The 21788-nt window shown below is 46.6% G+C and overlaps 1 protein-coding gene across 2 annotated transcripts in view; it reads right to left on the bottom strand.

Moving 5' to 3' along the window:
- Positions 1–21788, bottom strand: part of LOC146204593 (NACHT and WD repeat domain-containing protein 2) — a 98799-nt gene that overhangs the window by 19662 nt on the left and 57349 nt on the right. For both annotated transcript variants that reach the window (XM_084589276.1, XM_084589277.1), the window contains exon 10: positions 8238–9698. In XM_084589276.1, the coding sequence (XP_084445402.1) occupies positions 8238–9698 (1461 nt within the window). The remainder of the gene's footprint in view (positions 1–8237; positions 9699–21788) is intronic.

Genomic DNA, 21788 nt, shown 5'->3' with positions numbered 1-21788 from the left:
TTTCAAATAAGAAAAAAGAGAAGCCTTTCAATATCGAATACCTAGTAAAAAAAAATAGAAAAATTAATAAATAGCCAACACTATTTGTCTTTTTTATTTCAGATTACACATGGTATTTGCAAACAAAATTAATATAGAACTGCACACAAATGTATAACAAATTGAAAAATCCTGTATAAATTTTATAAAGGATTCCATATATTGGTCTATTATACAGGAAGGAGCTGCGTGAAACACGATGAAGCCGTCATATCGATGTTGAATATTGTACAATGAACTATTAATTCGGCCTTCAAGGGACGAGAAACAATTGTTCGAATCAGCTTGAATTATCACATGAGCATAAAAACTGCCGAAAGCCACTTGCATCACAGTGTTATTTTACCTAATGATCACCTGCACAATGTTTGTCTGTATTTGCGGTGAAACATTTGAAAACGTTTCCACGTGCATGAAAAGTGAGAACGTTTTTTTTTTGTTTTCTTTTTTGTTTTTTGGTTTTGTCATGTGTTTTGCTTTGTGCACAGTTTTGAGAAGGGCTTCGCTAATCTTTTCACAGTGCGATGCAGTAGCAGTGTCAGGAAATGGCCCCGTCGCGTTTGGAGGATGCTTCACTGCATAGTACACGTGGTCAAGCACTGCAGCACTGCATTCTTTTTTTTATTTTTTCGCTATTCGAAAAATTTCAATTATCAGTCTTTTAGAAGTGAATTTGAATCGAATAACAAACATAATCAATTCATATTTGGAATTTCAAATATTCGCCCACGCCTAGTTAAAAGCAGTTTTTGTGGGATGTTTTGAGGTTTGTGCTAGGTTACATACTCTAGGTTCTTTGATACATAAATCACAAGCCCCTCATTTTCCTACCCTCATATGTTGTTTAGGAAAGAAATGTTTGGATAGATATTGGGTTGAACCCAATTTCTAAGACATCTATTCAGGGTGCGTGAATCGAGAACAATCATATTTTACCTCTAAATAAAGGCCACCTACTACCCTTCTTCCCCTATAAGACTACATGTCACCTGCTCTGTATGCTACATAGCCAGCCAAAAGTCATTCCCTCATTTTCTTGTTGGCTAGGATATTCACAACTCGTGTTTGTTTTCCAATTTACAATATTTGTTCTGTCTCTTCATATTGCAACGAGGTGTTACTAATCAGCCAAGTGCAATTTGTGATGTGCTGTCAAAAAATGGTAGGGGAGTAAAAGGTGGCTTGGCTAGAAAACAAGACCGGAAACTAAAAATGGCATGTTTCACTGTTCATTGTGCAAACAGACCAAAGTTGGGATTTATTTTAATGCTGTGCACACACATGCAGGCGCTAAGATGAACTTATTCAGTTCAGTTCAGTTCAGTTCAGTCGTTCAGTCGTGTCCGACTCTTCGTGACCCTATTGACCATGTCACGCCACGCTTTCCGGTCTCTCACTATCTTCCTAACATCACATAACTTCATCTGCAGTGCCTCGAGGATGCCATCTAACCATCGCGTTCGCTGCCTACCCCTTCTCCGGCAACCCTCAACCTTTCCCAACATCAAATCTTTCTCCAGCGACTCCTCTCTTCTCATCAGATGACCAAAGTAGCTGAGCTTTAACTTTAGAATTTGACCCTCCAATGAGCAGTCAGGGTTTATGGTCGACAATATTGACTGATTTGATCTTCTGGCAGTCCAAGGAACTCTCAAGAGTCTTCGCCAGCACCACAATTCAAACGCGTCAATTCTTCGGCGGTCAGCCTTTTTCACAGTCCAACTCTCGCATCCATACATTACAACTGGAAAGACCATAGCACGAGTTATACGGATCTTGGTTGGCAGACTAATGTCTCTGCTCTTTACTAGGCGGTCAAGGCTAACTATTGCTCTCTTTCCCAGAAGCAGGCGTCTCCTAATTTCATGGCTGCAGTCTCCTTCCGAGGTAATCTTGGAGCCCAAGAAGAGAAAATCTGTCACAGCTTCCACTTCTTGTCCCTTGATGCTCCAGGACTTGATAGGGCAAGACGCCATGATCTTTGTCTTTTTAATGTTCAGTTTAAGCCCAAACTTCTCACTCTCTTCTTGCACGCGCATCAGCAGTCTCTTGAGTTCCGCTTCACTTTCTGCAATTAAAGTGGTATCATCCGCATATCTAAGGTTGTTGATACGTTTTCCAGCAATCTTCACTCCAGCTGAAGACTCGTCCAGACCGGCCTTCCTCATGATGCACTCTGCATATAGGTTAAATAGGCAGGGCGACAGTATGCAGCCTTGCCTCACTCCTTTCTCAATCGGAAACCAATCAGTAAGACCATGCCCAGTTCTGACTGTGGCCTCTTGCCCTTCATACAGGTTCCTGAGGAGACAGATGAGGTGAATTGGAACTCCCATCTCTTGGAGAGCTTGCCACAATCTGCTGTGATCTACGCAGTCAAACGCTTTCGCATAATCAATAAAGCAGAGGTAGATGGGTTTCTGGAACTCTCTTGCTTTTTCCATGATCCAGCGAAGGTTGGCAACTTGGTCTCTAGTTCCTCTGCCCTTGCGAAACCCAGCTTGCACGTCCGGAAGCTCCCGATCCACATACTGCTGCAGCCTACTTTGGAGGATTTTCAACATCACCTTGCTAGCATGCGAAATAAGCGCGATCATGCGGTAGTTGGAACAATCCTTGGCACTGCCTTTCTTTGGAATGGGGATGTAAACTGACCTCCTCCAATCCTGTGGCCACTGCAGGGTTGTCCAAATCTTCTGACATAATGTATGCAGAATGTTAACAGCGTCATGGTTGAGGTTTTGAAGCAACTCAGCTGGAATGCTATCAATTCCGCTAGCTTTGTTCTTAGCAAGGCTGGCTAAGGCCCATTTAACTTCACTCTTCAGGATGCCTGGCTCAAGATCAGTTAGCACAACCGTCTTATGTTGGGTTTGCACATTCCGGTCCTTCTTGTACAGTTCTTCTGTGTACTCCTGCCACCTCTTCTTTATCTCTGCGGCTTCAGTGAGGTCCTTGCCTCGTTTGTCCTTTATCACGCCCATCTTAGCACAGAAGCTTCCTTTGATATCTTTGATTGTGTTATACAGAGCTCTTGTGTTCCTTAATTGGCTGTTGTCCTCAACTGATTGGCACTGTATGTTCAGGAAGGCATTCTTATCTCTCCTTGCTATTTTCTGAAAATCCGCATTGAGAACCTTGTATCTTTCCCTTTCCCCCATAACTTTTGCCATCCTCCTTTCCTCAGCTATTTGCAAAGCCTCTTCAGATAACCAGTTTGCTTTCTTGCATTTCTTTTGCTTTGGAACTACCTTAGTAGCAACTTCTTGTATTATATCACGAACATCAGACCACATCTCTTCGGGCTCTTTGTCTTCTAGATATAATTCTTGAAATCGATTCCTCACTTCCACAGCATATTCTAATGGAACTTGATCCAGATTATACCTGAAAGGCCTTCTAGTTTTCTGCGTTTTCCTCAATCGAAGCTTAATCTTGGCAACAAGAAGCTGATGATCGGTGCCACAATCGGCCCCAGGCCTTGTTTTTACTGCTTGTATAGCGCTTCTCCATCTCTGCCGGCAAATAATATAATCGATCTGATTCCTGTACAGACCGTCCGGTGAAGTCCATGTGTACAGGCGCCTCTTGTGCTGTTGAAAATGAGTATTCGCTATGGTCAGGTTGTTTTCTTGACAAAACTCTACTAGCCTCTGCCCAGCTTCATTTGGCTCACCAAGACCGAACTTGCCTGTAATTCCGGATATTTCTCCACTCCCTACCTTGGCATTCCAATCTCCTATGAGAAAAATGACGTCTGATGATGGGGTGTGGTCTAAAAGGCACTGTAGGTCCGCATAAAATTTCTCAACGTCAGCTTCTTCAGCAGTAGTGGTCGGTGCATAGGCTTGGATAACTGTTATGTTGAAAGGGTGACCTTGGATCCGAAGTGAAATCATTCGGTCGTTTTTGGGGTTGTACCCTAGCACTGCTTTGCCCATTCTTCTGTTTACTATGAGAGCGACCCCATTCCTTCTCTTGGATTCGTGCCCACAATAAAAGACATAATGGTCGCCGGAGTTAAATTCTCCCATTCCGGTCCACTTATTAGTATATGAATTAGTATATGAATTATGTGATTACAACTAAAATCACCACAAAATGAAACTAGCACAAATTATGGTTTCGTTCACAGGGTCTAACGTTCCAAAGTGACATGGCTATAGGGTTGCTATCAAAAGGTTCCGGAAATTTTGACCATCTAGGGTTCTTTAAAGGGACAGAACACCGGCCAAAATATGTCATGAGATTATGGTGGAAATGAGAAGGTCTTGCAGATCGAGCACTACAATATGAAAGCAAAGAGGCTTGATAATTTTAATTCGCCATTGAAAATCGCATAAAAACAACTTAGGCACTCTCTAGTGGAGAAATCCTATTACTTTCAGTGTAGCAGCCCAGGTGACAACATCTCAGCAAAATATCGCTTTTTCGTAACTGCACACTGTTCTTTTTTTATTCTAGGAGTGCTTTTCATAATTCATCATATTTTGCGCTCTCTCCACTGCATCCCTAAATAAAAACCAACCCTCCTTTCGCACAGCAAGAGGCATACTTTCAGCTTTTGCCACTAGATGGTGCCACAATGTTTGAAATTCCGTGAATAAAGCTATGATATTGTCTACTAAAACTTTCGTCGATGAGGTGCATGTTATTCTGTCATAACAGCCTTGAGTGTGGAAAATGAAAAGGACGCTACTCTACGCAAAGAATATCTAATTATTGTCTGGCTACTCAAACTCATACTTGCTTTCAGTACGCATTTTTTGTCGACCACCAGTCATCATTGCGGTCGCTGCTCGTAGTTTCCAGCATAGCACTACATAAAAACGGGTGCATGCACTGAGTGAAAAATTCTCGGTAAAAATTTTCTAAGCGTTTCTACCAAAACCGCTATGAAATTGAACATTTTAGACATCAATCTTTCCAATGCGGAGAAAAAAATTTGAGACTTAAATTGCAGTGTTCTGTCCCTTTAAGTGCACTGACATCGCACAGTACACGGGCACCTTGCTTCCACTTCCACCGGAAAGTGGCCACAGTGACTAGAATTTGATCCTGCGTCCTTGAGTTCAGCACTTGAGTGTCCCAACCAGTGAGCCATAGTGGTGGGGCTAACATGAATGGTGCATAAAATTAGTGCCTCCAGGATAAATGGTTTGTTGTAGCCATGCTTACAAAGTTAACCGTGTGGCATATCATCAAACATCAAATTATTCACAAACTTGATTCATACAACTTCAAGCACCTAAATTATTTCATTTATTACTCAGTTTTAATATAACATAAATAAAATATCTGGACAAGGACAATTAATAATTGTTCCATAAGCTGTTGGGAATAGAGGTAACCACTATATTTTAATAATACAAGCAGATATACCCTCCTAGTGTCAAAAAATAAAGGCACAAAAATACACCCAGGTGCATTTTTCAGTAAAAGCCAGCTGGCATATACTGATCCACTGATGACAATAATTTTACGCTGTATAAAACGAAAAAAAAAAAAACAATTTCAATAGAATACACTTAAAAAAGTGGCAAAAGAAAGCAGATGACTACACTCAGCAGAAGCTACAAAAAGGTGCAAATGGTAAGCAAGTAAAATTTTACAAGCGATGGCTACTGGAACATACTAAAAAATGGCATGCCAAATCAAATATTGACTGCCTATTTTCAATGAAAGCCCACAGTAATATAGCCCAATATTGTTAACATTAAGGGTTAAGATGTTAGTAATAGACCCCTTTCATAAATGTTAAGTCGGCTTCACCTCTATGCTGCATTCCCCACTAATGGCAGAACTGCAATGTATTGAAACATTGTATTATGGCCATAATTCATATGATTTATGCATCAGAACATATTCGCATAACTGCCCTATTACCACTAAATGCATCTGTGTAGAAGCAATATGCGATTTCAGGTCTATATCGCCGTTTTTCTGGCAGCCAGTGACGCCACGTTTGGGGAAAGAAGCAGCGTGGGAAAGCCTACTTAACGATTTTTGCAAGGGGTCCATTTCTCATATATTACTTGTCTGGGCTTTTTATAAGAAGACAAGCACCATACAAGAAGCAATACAAATAGCATACAAGTAGCAATAGCATGAGATAAATAGGGAATTTCCAAATATTTGAAAATTTCCAAACACACCAAAACGTTTAGAATTCACCAGTTTCCCCTGCACTGCACGCTTCACTGCAATGCCTGACCGCAAGAGCTATGCAATGAAGCATCCTCATAACACGATGAGACCGTTTTGTGAAGGCCTTTTGTGAAGAGGGCCTTCCTGACAGTGTGCATGCAGCAAAGAACTTAACGAACCCGGTAAAAAAAACATTGTTCTTACTTAAGTTTCATCTCAAATGGAGACATCCATAGTACAGGTGTTCATCAGATAATTTTACTGTGATGCAAATGGTTCTTGGAAGTTTTTTGTTTTCAGGCTCATTCGATAATTCAAGCTTTCAGCTTATTCGGACATTTTCTCGTCCCTTGGAAGCCGAATTACCAACAGTTTATTGTACTCAGCAGTGATACGACAGCTCCACCCAGTATCATGCAGGTCCTTCATGAACAAAAGCTAGTATATGGAATCCCGCATAAAAGTTATACTAGACTGCTTTTTCTGTAATATTGATAACATCTTTTTCCTCTTTCATTATTCCTCACTAATTGTATTGATGACTTTTTTTAATGGTGTTTACATTTGTATAATCCCCCAAGTATGTGTTAACGTATTTGCCACATTCCTTGCATTCTTTTTTAATACAATTAAGTCCTTTCTGTGCACTTATTTTCTTTCTTTTGCTGCCTTATCTTTGGATTCCAATTCATACACTCACTCATAAGAGGTCCCACTGATGGTTCTTACCTTGGAATCTCCTTCTGTAGAATTTCATTTATATGCTTTATATGTATCGCACCAAGACAAATAAAATTAGATAAAATCAAATAAAATGCCTGTTTGAGGCTGCCCATCGCGTTTCATTTCATTACGCTGCCAGAAAGTGGAACACACATTCCAGCTGCTACCATTGCATTGGAAGTCATATTTACGGTGAATTCCAATTCACTATAACCAGAGCAGAACCAGAGCGGTTCGCATGTTCCATGACAGAGCGCCTGAATCTGGCGAAGAGCATGCGTCTGATTCTGCGTTTGGAATACTCGTTTTCCAGCCAGAGTGAGCAGGTGGCACTTGCGAACTGGTAGATGAAAAACCAGTCATCCCTTGTGCTTTCCTCGCTGCACTTCATGTATGCATGTCATCTGTTTTCAAAACTGTAACAGATCAACATTGCTCCCGCTGCTTGTTGAAATGTTGACATAAACAGTCTATACGTGCTTATTTTGTGCACGTTCACAAAGCCAAATACAGGCGTGCATGGTAAGAGTCCTTTTCGAATAAAGCAGTGTTGCGGTGCATAGTAGAGCAAAGCAGAGCAGTAATTAAATGACCTCAATTTAACAAAACACAAGCGAATAGAGTTTTTATGCATAGTTTTGCAGTTGCTCTCTGAGCTGAGGCTGCTCTCCGATTCACTATCCCTAAGTGAGAGCTGCAGTTAGTGACGGGAATTTGCATCCATAGTGGCGGCAAGTACTGATCTTTTGATACAGAGAGCAGAGGGCGGAGCTGGCGCAGGGACGACGGCAAGCTGCCAAAAGTGGAGAAAGCCACTGAAGGAATAGGTCACGCAAATTGCCGGCCGGCTCCGGTGATTTTGGCGAAGCAGTTTTGACTGCTCCACAGAGCGACCTTGACTCGGCAATTGCTCCCCATCTGCGTTTGGAAGACTTGACCCATGTCCCGCATCTGTGTTTGGATTCACTATTAGTGTACCTATAAATATACAGTTATAATGTTCAAGCTCTACAGTACCATTCCTCAACTGCTTTGCAACTCCAGCAAACCACATCTATCAGAGCTAATCTCATTTCTTATTAAAAGCCATACCAACTAACAAATACATGCTGAACTGAAATGAACACTAGTGAAGCAAAACGCAACCAGCTATCAAAGATATAAAGCTACAACTTTTGTCACAAAGTGAGCATAAGCAGAACATTGCAAGTTGACTCCAGTGTTCTTGAATTTTTATGCACACAAACTGGTTTCTGGAATAAGGTTACAATGCTGTTAGGCAGGTAGGAGCAATAGCGGCAAGAAATTGCTGTACTGTGTCCACATACCTTAAGTTCCCGGTTGCAGAGCACTAAGGCACGGAAGCGGTCCACCATTTTGAGGTCCCGGGGTTCAGACAAACCAGTAAGGCGTCGCACAATGCTCTCACCAAACACATCCCAAACTAAAAGGTCACTACGGTTGAGGGACACCATGTGGCTTGCATCGCCTCTGATCGTGTACAGTTGCCCCAGTGTTCGGCCCCTATCCTCTTCAGATAAAACTGCCGGTGCTGGTTCCTTGGATGGTTCACGTAGATAGTCACTGACGGGCACCAATGAGGGAAATCGCTGGGCCATTTCGTAGAGGTTTCTCAGACGTGGAAATTTTAGACTGGATGTTTCGGTGACAATTATATTTCGCAGTCGTGCTGTCACGTGTGCTGCGAACTGCCTTCCGTCATAGCGCAATGCATAGCTGGACAACTGGACCAATTCTCGAAGCATGGCACACTCTGTGTCGCCTGGATTCAGGCTCAGAAACATGTCGAGCTCTTCAAGAAGAAAGTATGGGTCACAGCAACAGACTTTTACCTGCAGCCACTCGGGATTCAGCAAAAATTGGATTCGCACAATCTGGCTGAGAGCTTCACTGCTATCGCCACTGTCAGTGTACTTGACAGGAGCCCCATCACCCGCAGGGCCATTCGCTACCTGAAGTCTCGTCAGAAGCCCATCGACATTTGCTAGCTTTTCACGTGCCAGTTGGTTAAGGTGCAGGCAGTAGAAAGGTAGCTCATTGTGTTTTCGTCGATTTGAAAATACAGCATGCTTGGGGACACTGGGAAGAACGCATTGGCTCTCACTATCCACTTCAGACGCAAGGATGGCAGATGAGGTATCGGCGGTCAAGGCAGACTGAAAATAATCAAAGAGTGCCAGGATGCACACATGAGTAGCCTCCACCCCTGGGCCATGTTCTGTGCACAACGTCCGATACAAGTCGCCGCACCATGTGTTGAGCACGTAGCCCTCCACAACCCTTACCCTTATAAAATTGTCCAAGCCTGCACGCACTAAGGCCCACACAGCAAATGGACAACTTTTTATAGGCCTTTTCTGATACACGTGAGGCATTTCGCTGAGCACCGATTCATATGAGGACACCACGTTGGTAATTTCTTTATCAGAGAGTCCATGGCGTGAGGCACTCAGCAGTCCTAACACTAAGGATGTGACTTTTGGATCCACCTCCTTCTTTAGCTGGTCGAAAAGAAAGGATGCCACTTCAGCTTCAGAGTGAAATGTAGTGGGATCATCTGTGCCATGCCAATGCAACACAGTGCTGGCAAGAAGTGTGGCAAGCAGAGGGCTGGGAGACTGCTGCAGTGATGCACTGATGCTTTCCATCTGCTTAGCATTAACAGTCCTGCTACGTCTCTCCAGAGATTTGCGAAAAATGTTCTTGCATTCATCTACCCCACATGGCCCTAAGTCAATGAAACATTGTTCTTGGTTCTTCAGCTTGGTCTGAAATGGGATATAAAGGAGCAGCAGATTATTCATGTCACACACCAGCAGCACCACCTTCAACAATATCTCAATGTTTACACAACGATGCAAACTGCAGTGTGCACAAAAGACCCAAGTAAGAAAAAGGTTTCTGGACCAAACTTCCTATACTGCATGAATGTCTGTTTAGAAGTGCGGCATGCAGATAAAAAAAAAAACAGATCTGCTGCTTGAAAAAAAAGAAATGCCTCAGAATGTAACTGGCTAGTACCATATATTTCCTTTCATAGAGCCGACACCATAACAAAAAAAAAAGAAAAGGGAAACGGATTTTATGCGAGTTTTATGTGGTTATGGTTTTTTTTTTTTTCTCCCTAGAAAAGGGGGGATGTTGCCTTCATAGCAATGCATGGTATCGCATATGATATCTCTACTATTCCTATTGACACCAGCATATATCAAGCCAGCAAGTGGTGAACAAAAAGTGTTCGTTAAATGAAACGACAAATTTTACACACTCATATCAATGGAATGCGCCTGAAGGCTGGACACAGCACTGTTCTGCCACTGGATGCCGAATGCATGGAAGGCTATCTCAGCAGATAAGATGCACAAAAGCTTCAGCACACATGCAATTAGCAGCACATTGGGAGAATGTTTGACAAAGGTGAAAAAGCTACAGGAAACCAGCTGTGACAGCGGTAAATCAATGTGCTAAATTGAGCTTCTCTAGATACAAAATTATCACCATCTGTACTCTTTTAAAAATGCTTAGCCGTGCTTCCTTCAGGAGCATTTGTTAAGGGGGATGGATTTTTTTTTTTTTTACTGCAGGGGGGTTTAAATTATGACTGCAGGTTATTATGTGCAAAAATGCAGCAATTTTAAAGCAACAAGATCTCTGTTGGCGAACACACTGAATATCTTAAGTGACATTACCACTCCGATTCTGTACAAAGGTGGGTGGATAAAATTTTAACTTTCGCAAATTTACTGCTGACACACTTTGTAACGATACAGCATGGAAGGGATGTTGAGGGGCTATAGATAAGCCTGTAAGTATAGTGTAAGAAATAATTTTAGCCACTGAAACAATATATTTTTAGGAAGAAATTAGCGCAAATACATGGACGGGGACAAAAGGAAAGAAAACGTGCACGACAAGCGCTACTACCAACTGTTTATTAGGGTGTGTACACGAGGAATATAAAGGAAAATAGGAGCATGCGCAGATGGTACAGGCACATATGTCATGCAACTGCAAATTGATTATGGCAAAAAGAATCAAGAAAAGCACATTCAGCATCATAAATCTGCAAAGACACATCACTCGCACAGTGATCAGATAATTTTTTGACCTGAAAAGCCTCTAGCACAAACCGAGCTTTTACATTGGTGCTCCTGCCTAGAATCTTAGTATTCTCAAATTGTGCCCTACACGAGCTAACGCAGGATGAAACATGCCGCACAAGGTTGGAAGTTCTATCTTTATTCTCAATATTTTTAGCATGTTCCCATAGCCGACCATTATTTCAGCGGCCAGTTTGGCCTACATAAGAGTGGATGAGTCATATCTCAACAACTCTTTGTTAGCACGGGGAGAGTACAGACACGTTTGCTGTATGTACTCCCCCCGTGCCAACAAAGAGTTGTTGAGATATGATTCATCCACTCCAAGGTTGTGAAAAGGGCTATTGCTTCCCACTGTCTGGATTCTGCCCTTAAAGAATCGTGCCCTCATAGAATGCAGGATACCCTCAGCAATCAGGTTTCCCGTCTATTGGTGGTAGGCTTCCCTGAACTGGTTATTACAGCAGTTGCGGAAACCCTCCTGCAAAAACAACAAGGCACCCAAAAGAGAGGACCTGATCTCATGCCTTCAAAGCCTGTGGTGGTTCCATATGTGCACCAGGTGTCGCACAATCTCAAAAAAGTGGCTAGTAGGCATCATGTACCGTTAGTGTTTTCAGCCCTCAACAAGCTGTCAAAGCTTTGCAGCCGCTTCTCTGGTGTTTGCGAGGGGGGCTGTAAAAAGAGGCATGGCATCTCCAACGTCAACTGTGCTACAGGAGTGGTATATAGTGCCACGAAACCTTCAAAACTGTATTTGTTGTTTTTTAACAGCCGCCGGCATGCGGCCTTATCACTGTGATTCTGGCACGCGTATCAATTCTGTATCCCGTGTTTGTTCATGTCCGTTGTCGCGATACGACGCATTATCAATTTCTTTGTCGCGAAAGATGCGCCGAGATCTGTCTCGAAGATTTCGATCACTTGCGTATGTTTCCACAGTGTTCCAGGGTGTACTAGTAGCAGTTTGCGACATTATCTAGATTATTTTGAGCAGCCTTTAAACTGAGCGTTGACGAGTGTGACGGGCATTCTTTGTTCGACGATCGACCAGCACATTTGTTGCTATCGCTGCCGCCGAGTTGCTTAGTTCTTTTGCGGGCACAAGTCAGCCCAATAAAGAGTTTTTTTCAGTACCATCAAGCCTGTGTCTTCTTTTGGTGTCAACAGCCTTGTCACCACTACGTGACATCTGGTGGAGGTGCTGCCTTTGATCCTTCAAGCGAAGACCCCAGCCTTGTTCCTGTTACCTTGGAGGAACAGCCAACAGGCCACCGAACCAGTCGCCGGCTTCAAGGGCTCCAACCTGAACACGGTCTGCTGCCGGACCTCATTCGATCTCGGAAGGCATCGACGCTGACAATGGCCCAGCCTACAGCACCGGTTGTTTTCGTTCAACCCCGTGAGCCTCCCTGCTTCCATGGACGACCGGACGAAGATGCAGAAGACTGGATGGACCTTTTTGACCGTGTGGCAGAATTCAACGGCTGGAACGACGCCGCGAAACTCAGGTAAGTCTACTTTGTTCTTCAAGGACATGCCCGAGTTTGGTTCGAAAATCATGAGGCAGCTATGAAGGATTGGGAGATTTTCAAGGAAGTGTTTTTGACTGCCTTTTCAAGCGTCGTCTGAAAGGAAAGAGCCCAGGCCCTCCTTCAATCAAGACTTCAACTTCCTAACGAGCCTGTCCTGGCGTACGTTGAGGAGATGAAGCACCTCTTTTGCCGCATCGACCCTAACATGACCGAAAGTGAGAGAGTCAAATTTCTAATGTGAGGTGTTAAAGAATCGTTCTTTGCAAGTCTTGTCCGATATTCGCCAAATACCATGGCGGAATTGGAAACGGAAGCGTCTACCATCGAGAAGATGTTGGACACCTGGATGTGCCACTACGAGCGACCACTTCAGCCGGACAACTCAAGCCACTACCCCAATCTGCAAGCGGAGAGAACCTTCGGGACCTCATCCGGGAGATCGTGCGAGAGGAGCTCCGCCAATTGACCCATCATCGCAACAACCCCAGGTGGCGACGCTCGCGGACGTCGTCCGTGAAGAAGTCCAGCAGGCGCTGGGCGTTCCTCAAGCGACGGCTGTGACTGTTCCAGCACAACAGGCAACAGCGATGAACTATGCTGCTGCATTACGTTGCCCTGCGCCCCGACATGATGACTTTCCGAGCTCTCGCCGCTACCGTCCTGTTCCTGAAAACCGCCCCTTGGCCCCCATCCGCCAAGCCTACCAACAACCCCCAAGCCCCAGGAAGTGCGACGCCTGGCGGACAGCAAACAACCGACCATTATGCTTCCACTGCGGTGAGACCGGCCACATTCTGTGCCACTGCCCGTACCGACGAATCGGTCTCCGCAGATTTGCAGTCGACGCTCCACAACCACACCCAGGTGAACGACCAAAATAAATCGACAACTATCTGCGTAGCGGTGAGATTGCGCCACCAAGCCGTCGGTTCAGGTCTCCATCGCCGTACAGGGCCTGCTTTGCGTCGCCAGGCCATAACTACGATGAAAGTGTGCGCGGAAGGTCTCCAAGCCCGCGCAGGGGAAACTAAATAGAGCAACCTTTGGAGGTGAGGGTGCTCAATGGCGAAAAGACAAACATCATCCGCCGACGACGACCACTAACGATGACACAGCCATTTCACTGCCGCTCCACACGACGACATCGACGACAACACGACCAGAGTACAAGTTGACACTGCCGCCCAGCGAAGTAACAATGGTATGCCCCGACCATGACCTGAAGAAGCAACGGAGCCGAGATCGAACACCAAGGCCCACGTGCAATGCGAGGACGCGAACCAGTGACCTTGAAATTGATGTCAACGGTCGCAGAGTCACTGCCCTAGTAGACACCGGAGTTGACTATTCAGTCAACAATGAACCATTAGCCTCCCATCTCAGGAAAGTTACAACTGCTTGAGATGGCCCGCTGATTCGCACCGCAGGTGGCAACCTGATTACTCCATCAGGACGATGTACTGCAAGAACAACCGTAAATCGGCGTACTTACCCCACCAGCTTTGTGGTCTTGCAGCAGTGCTCCCGAGACGTGATTTTAGGCATGGACTTCCTAAATGAACATAGGGCTATCATTGACCTGCGATCCAAGCTCATCAAGCTCTCTGCAGACAAAGCCATTCCTGCTACAACGACTTCGACGCAACACATCGCTCTAAACGTCCTCGATGGAGAATTGACCGGGCTGGCCCGATCAAGCGTCGCAGTCTGCGTAGGTAGCGCAAACATTGAAACCGCTGAAGGCATCATCGAAGGAAATATCCAGTTGCTCTTAGAATGAGGTGTCGGCATCGCAAGAGGCATCGCGAAATTGAAGAGAGGTCAAGCTCAGGTGCTGGTAAAAAACTTCAGCGAAGAATACCGGCATCTCAACAAGGGCACGACGATTGCTTTTTTCGACGAATTAGCGGACCTCAAAGATGTATTCACCCTCCATGACCAAACGCTGGAAGATGCACCGGACCAATTCCGTCAGCCCACATTTGACATCAACCCGGCATTGACCCACAGCAGGAAAGACCAGATTCTCAGTCTTCTTCGAAGCTACGGGGAGTGCTTCTCGTCATCATCGTAGGTATGACAAACACCACTGGCCAAGCACCGCATTATAACAGACGAACACGCCCGACCTTAACGCCAAAGCCCCTATCATGTATCGCTGCGAGAACACCAGGCCATACGCGATCAAGTTGAGGAAATGCTGCGTGATGACGTAATCCAGCCATCGAAGAGCCCCTGGGCGGCACCAGTCGTTTTGGTGAAGAAGAAAGACAGCACACTTCGCTTCTGCGCTGATTACCGCTGCTTGAATAGCATTACTAAGAAGGATGTCCACCCGCTTCCCCGCATCGACGACACTCTCGACTGGCTCTGCAATGCAAGGTACTTCTCATCGATGGACGTGAAGAGCGGATATTGGCAAATTGAGGTCGACGAAAGAGATCGCGAGAAGACCGCATTCATCACACCGGACGGTCTTTTTGAGTTCAAGGTGACGCCATTTGGCCTCTGCTCCGCACCAGCCACATTTCAACGAGTAATGGACACAGACCTGGCAGGCTTGAAGTGGCAAATTTGTTTGGCATATTTGAACGACGTTGTTGTCTTCTCGTCAAACTTTGAAGACCACCTCAAACAACTGCAGACAGTGGTGGAAGCCATCAAGTCATTGGGACTAACGCTAAAAGCAGAGAAGTCTCACTTCGCCTACGAAGAACTGCGTTTCCTAGGTCACATCGTTAGCAAGGATGGTATTCGCCCAGACCCCGAGAAAACAGCTGCAATCGCACAATTCCCACCGCCTGCCGACAAGAAAGCTGTGCTCCGATTCCTTGAGCTGTGCGCTTATTATAGGCGATTTGTCAGAAACTTTTCGCGCATCGCAGAACCGTTGACGCAGCTTACAAAGGCTGACGTACCTTTTAAATGGGAAGCGCCGCAAGAAGCCTTTGACGAACTCAAGCGCCGCCTGCAGTACCCTCCTGTATTTGGCCACTTTGATGAAAACGCCAAGACCGAAATTCACACCGACGAGAGCAGTGTGGGTCTAGGAGCCATTCTTGTCCAGAAGAGTGCCGGACAGGAGAAAGTAATCGCCTACGCTAGCAGGTCCCTCACAAAAGCCAAAGTCAATTACTCGACGGCCGAGGAGTGCCTCGCGATCATATGAGCCACTTCTAAGTTTCGTCCATACCTATACGGCCGACCATTCAAGGTGGTAAGCGACCATCACGCGCTCTGCTGGCTGGCTAATTTGAAAGATCCCTCCGGCCGCCTTGCCAGATGGAGCCTACGACTTCAAGAATTTGACCTGAGTGTAGTCTATAAGTCGGGCTGGAAGCATTCCGACGCAGACTGCTTATCACGCGCTCCCGTCGATGCTCGTCAGAAGGACGATGACGACGACGTCTTTTTGGGACCGGTAAGCGCCAGCAGTTTCGCAGAACAACAGCGATCAGACCCTGAGCTGAAAGCACTAGCCTGTTACTTAGAAGGAAAGATCACTTCCCCTCCTGGTGTGTTCAGGCGACATTTATCTTCGTTTGCGTTAAGCAATGGCCTCCTCGTGAAGAACTTTTTGTAGTGCCTAAAAACCTCCGGCAGGAAATTCTGCAGGCACTGCATGATGAGCCAACAGCAGGCCATCTCGGATTTGCACGCACGTTGCGTCGAATCCAGGAGAAGTACTACTGGCCGTGACTGCCTGCCGAAGTTGCCCACTACATGAAGACATGTCGTGAGTGCCAACGACGCAAGACGCCGCCTGTCAGACCAGCAGGACTACTAAACCCAATTCCGCCCCCAGACCTGCCCTTTTAACAAACTGGGATGGATCTCCTCGGCCCCTTTCAAGCTTCGTCTATGGGTAACAAGTAGATTATCGTAGCCACTCACTACCTTACCCGTTACGCCGAAGCAAAAGCACTACCAAATAGCACCGCGGCAGAAGTCGGCAAATTTTTTGTCGAACAAATTCTTTTGCGACATGGCGCCCCAGAAGTGCTCATCACGGACAGGGGAACGGCGTTTACGGTAGAGTTGACGCAAGCCATCCTGGAATACAGTCATACAAGCCATCGACGAACAACTACGTACCATCTCCAGACCAATGGCCTTACGGAGCACCTGAACAAAACGATCGCGGACATGATCACCATGTACGTCGATGATGAACACAGGACCTGGGACGCCATCTTGCCGTACGTGATCTTCGCGTATAACACGGCAGTCCAGGAGACGACCAGAGTGACCCTGTTCAAGCTTGTGTACGGCAGGGAGCCCACGACGACGCTCGACGCAATGCTGCCGCACGTAACCAATGAGGACAACCTTGACGTCGCCGTCTACCTGCAGCGGGCAGATGAAGCCCGACGACTCGCACGTCTGCGTATTAAAGACCAACAGCGCACCGACAGCCAACGATACAACTTACGACGACGCCACGCAGAGTACAACCCAGGAGACCAAGTGTGGATTTGGTCACCAATTCACCGTCGCGGACTAAGTGAAAAGTTGTTCCGTCGATACTTTGGGCTGTACAAAATCATTCGCCGCGTCGGACCACTGGACTATGAAGTCATTCCCGACGGAACGCCAGCATCACAACGGCGATGCGCAGGCCCAGAAAATGCACATGTTGTACGACTGAAGCCATATTACGCGCGTTAAAGAATCTGTGGTGTTTAAACTTTACATTGTTTATGTTTAAGTTGCTTTGTTTCGGAACATCGAGGCGATGTTTTTTTAAGGGGGGAGTAATGCCGCGAAACTTTCAAAACTGTATTTGTTGTTTTTTAACAGCCGCCGGCATGCGGCCTTATCACTGTGATTCTGGCACGCATATCAATTCTGTATCCCGTGTTTGTTCATGCCCGTCGTTCATGCCGTTTCTTTGTCGCAAAAGATGCGCCGAGATCTATCTTGAAGATTCCGATCACTTGAGTATGTTTCCACAATGTTCCAGGGTGTACTAGTAGCTGTTTGCGACGTTATCTAGATTGTTTTGAGCAGCCTTTAAATTGAGCGTTGACGAGTGTGACGGGCATTCTTTTCTCAACGATCGACGAGCAAGTTTGTTGCTATCGCCGCCGCAGAGTTGCTTAGTTCTTTTGCGGGCGCAAGTCAGCCCAATAAAGAGTTAATTTCAGTACCATCAAGCCTGTGTCTTCCTTTGGTGTCAATGCATGGCCTTGTCACCACTATGTGACAACAGCATACTCCTTTCATGTGGGTTTTCTTATGTAGGCCAAACTGGCCGCTGCAATAGTGACAACCTATGGGAACATGCTAAAAATATTGAGAATAAAGATAGAACTTCCAACCTTGTGCGGCATGTTTCATCCTGCGTAAGCTCATGTAAGGCACAATTTGAGAATACTAAGATTCTAGGCAGGAGTACCAATCTAAAAGCTCGGCTTGTGCTAGAGGCCTTCCATGTCAAAAAATTATCTGATCACTGTGCGAGTGATGCGTCTGCAGATTTATGATGCTGAATGTGTTTTTCTTGATTCTTTTTGCCATAATCAATTTGCAGTTGCATGACGTGCGTGCCTGTACCATCTGAGCATGCTCCTATTTTCCTTTATATTCTTCGTGTACACACCCCAATAAACAGTTGATACAGTCAAACCCGGTTATAACGAACTGCGTAATTCAACGCAATTTTTTCGTTATATAAAGTATTTCGCTATAACCAAACCCGTTTATAATGAACTTCAGTACCAAATTCGTTATACACGATGTCCAGACAGCACAGCGAAAACGCACTAACTAAAGAAAAACCGTGACACTCACCATGAATCTACAAAAGAAATTTATTGCAGATAAATGCTCACTTATTTGCAGTAGGCAGTGATCTTCGCCTGAACACTGCATTTAACTCCATCAGCGAGAATCGCACTTTCCACACGCGACATCATTTCCACAAACTCCAGTCCGCTTCCCTGTATTCCGGAGCAGTATCGGCGCAGCAGATCGGTAGCAGCGAGGGCTTCGTGCAACGTCGGGCGAGGGCGAGCGTCCTCCGGCGGTGGCTCCTCGGTCTCCTCGTTCGCACCAGATGCCAGCATGTCGGCAACAATTTCCGAGTCCAACGGGCTCGCTGTCACGGCTACGTTGTCGTCAACAGTGAGAAAATCCTCCAGGGCAACTTCTTCGGGCACAGCGTCCGGAAAATCAGCGAGTTCTTCCCACAGCGTGGCAACATCGCTGTCATCTTGCACAGTGCGCGCTTCACTAGCAGCTTCTGCATCCTCTCGACATAGTCCAGCATGGTGGAAGCAGTTGCGGATTGTGGATTGCGTCACATCTTGCCAGGCATGGTTAACCATTTCTATTGCGGCCAGCAAATTAATCTTGAGCTCGTCGTTAACCCGCAATTTCACCAACAGCCGCTCAACGACGCGTTTCCTGTAGCCCAGCTTGAAAGCGCGGATGATCCCCTGATCGAGGGGCTGCAAAACCGCTGTTGCGTTCGGTGGCAGGAAACAAAGCTCGATGTTCTTGAGCGTGACGCCGCAGTGGTGCGCAGAACAGTTATCGAGGAGGAGGCAAATCTTTCGCCCGCTCGTTGCAAGTTCCTCGTCCCAGCCACGCAGCCACGCTTCGAACAACGTTCTGGTCATCCAGGCCTTAGAATTTGAGTTGTATGTGACTGGGAGTGAAGTGCATCCTCGCAGGCACATAGGAGACTTGAACTTGCCTATGACAAGCGGCCGCAGCTTTGATGAACCGTCCATGTTTGTCGTGAGAAGAACGGTGACTCGGGCCTTATTCAATTTGCCGCCATGGCACTTCTCATTCTTTAGCGCCAAGGTTCTGCTCGGCAGCAGTTGCCAAAACAAGGCAGTCTCGTCGGTGTTAAAAATATTGCACGGTTCGTATCTCTCCGTGACAGCACGCCACACGTCTTGCACCCACTTTTCAGCACTCTCAGCGTCCACTGCTTGGCTTTCACCTGCAACCACCTTCCCGGTGATGGAGTAGCGGTCTTTAAATCGTTGGAGCCAACCACTGCCCACTGTAAACCCCTCGACGTCCAGGACGAAGGCAAAATCTTTTGCCTTCTGTTGTAGCATGGGGCCAGAGACCAGTAGATTTCGCGCGCGAACGTCCAAGAACCATTGGTACAGCGCTTTCTCTACTTGGTCGTAAAGGTGGATTCACACGGCGGACCAAATCGCGAATCACACTCACGATTCGCTGTGACGTGGCCCTACGTCAGTGATTTCCGCTGCTTCGCTTCAGTCCGCAAGCAGCAATTCGCGATAAGGCCGCGTGTCCTTTTCACAATTCGGATCCTTCACGAAGAAGACATTTTTTATTTATTTATTTCTCTCGCGGAATGCTTTCCAGCTATGCTCCTGGTGCCCAAGCATAAACAACGTAACATACATTGCACTAAAACACTGGAGGAAAGCGAGAGGCGGCTTCAAACGACTGACGGCAGTTATTCCTATTTTGGAGTCGAACTAGCCTGTTTTTGCCTTCATTCGCTGTACATGGTTTTCACAGAAATTACAGTGGCAGGCTCTTGCACTGCGCGATACCGAATGCGTGAGTTTTGTGGCTGCACAGAGCAGTCGCTTGAATGTATTAATCGCTTTCCTCAAGCGCTTTCGCGCGCTTACAGTTACGCTGCATAAGCTTTGGCATTTGGCACGTATGTACCAGGAGCATAGGGGCAGCAGTCCGAATGATAGTCTTCCAAGGGTTGAAAGCAGCATGTTCATGCAGCTCTCATAGAGTAAGCGCTATCGCTTGCACTGCTGAGAACTGCCTGCATAGTGTAGAGAACTACCTTCGAGCAGAACAGTCACCACAACAATACTTTGGCAAAACTATGCAAAACGGCGCAGCAGCAGTAGCTGCCGGCTGTCGCACCCCGCGCATTCACCCACCGTCCACCCATGCCATCCACGCATCGTCCATAGTAGGCTACCCTCGATAACAGTGTGCCAGAACAAGGCTCACCTCTCGCGCAGTGCTCTGGGAGAAAGAGTTAAGTCTGCTCTGTCGTCTGCTGTTCTCTCCCACCGTGTGAATGCACGCCGCGGACGAACGGACCCCGGATCAGAGGTCACGTGACCGATCGCTTCGCTATTCGGTCCGTCGTGTGAATCCACCTTAAGCCGGCTTGCGGTGGCGAAAGCCGTCACCATTTGGTCGTTCCTGTGCATTGCCTCTGATGGCCGACTGGTTTTTCAAAATGGTGCTTAACGTGCTCCGCGGAATCTTGAAATGCGCGGCAACGTCAGACTTTTTTTCGCCGCGGCCAACGTGGCGAATTATCTCCAGCTTGTCGGAAAGCGGTAGGGCCCGCCGCTGCTTCGTCGTCATCTTGCAGGATGTAGCGCCGGAATGCAAGCCAGCAGCAACGTAGGCACGTCCGGAATCGTGAGGATAGCAGCAGCACGACTTGCAAACGCAAACAAAGAAAGCTCCGAGGATGCGGGAAAGTTCGCCACTGACGCGTTCGTTGTTCGGAGGCTGCCTTCCCTTCGCCCAAACTTGAAACCAGTTCTGGCCGATGTTGCTTCTTTCTCGAAGCGCAATAGGTCCGGAGCTGCTCGAACGTCTATGATCACATGGTAGGCAGCTGCCGAATAGGAGCGCTGCAAAGAGAGGCTGGCCGATGGCGCGGATTTTAATGGCGACTCGCGCTACTCCGGGCGACGGCCGCGCATGCGCACAGGAGGGTCCCTCGTGGAAGCTGCTGTAGAGAGCCCCTCCTGCGTTTTACGGAAGCGTGGCATCGGCGCAGAAGCACCCTAGCGGGCGCGTGATGACGTATGCGCTGTGTGAGACCTTGGGGAACGGAGCCGTCGCCAATCCCCCTCCCATCTGACAACGGCATGCGCTAGAAGTATTGCGGCCCGGCAGCGTGGGCTGCCCGGAGAGAACTCGGAACCGGCACAAAGGCCCGCCCGTTGGCGGGCGTTTGGCGACCGATCGCGCGCGCTGAGTTCGCTATATCCGATGTGTAGTTCGTTATAAAAAATACATTTTATATGCATAATGCTATCGGAAATTCGAGTGTTCGATATAAAACATAATTCGCTCTATCCGAGTTCGTTATATTCGGGTTTGACTGTAGTAGCGCTTGTCAATCGTCGTACGCATTTTCTTTCCTTTTGTCCCCGTCCATGTATTTGCGCTAATTTCTTCTTAAATATGCAGAACGAACTAGCTCGATAACATGCACTCCTGAAACAATATATGTAAC

The sequence above is a fragment of the Amblyomma maculatum genome, chromosome 1 (genome assembly GCF_055883805.1).
Source record: "Amblyomma maculatum isolate TAMU_Amacu chromosome 1, ASM5588380v1, whole genome shotgun sequence".
NCBI lineage: Eukaryota > Metazoa > Arthropoda > Arachnida > Ixodida > Ixodidae > Amblyomma > Amblyomma maculatum.
This window is presented reverse-complemented; position numbering and strand designations above follow the sequence as displayed.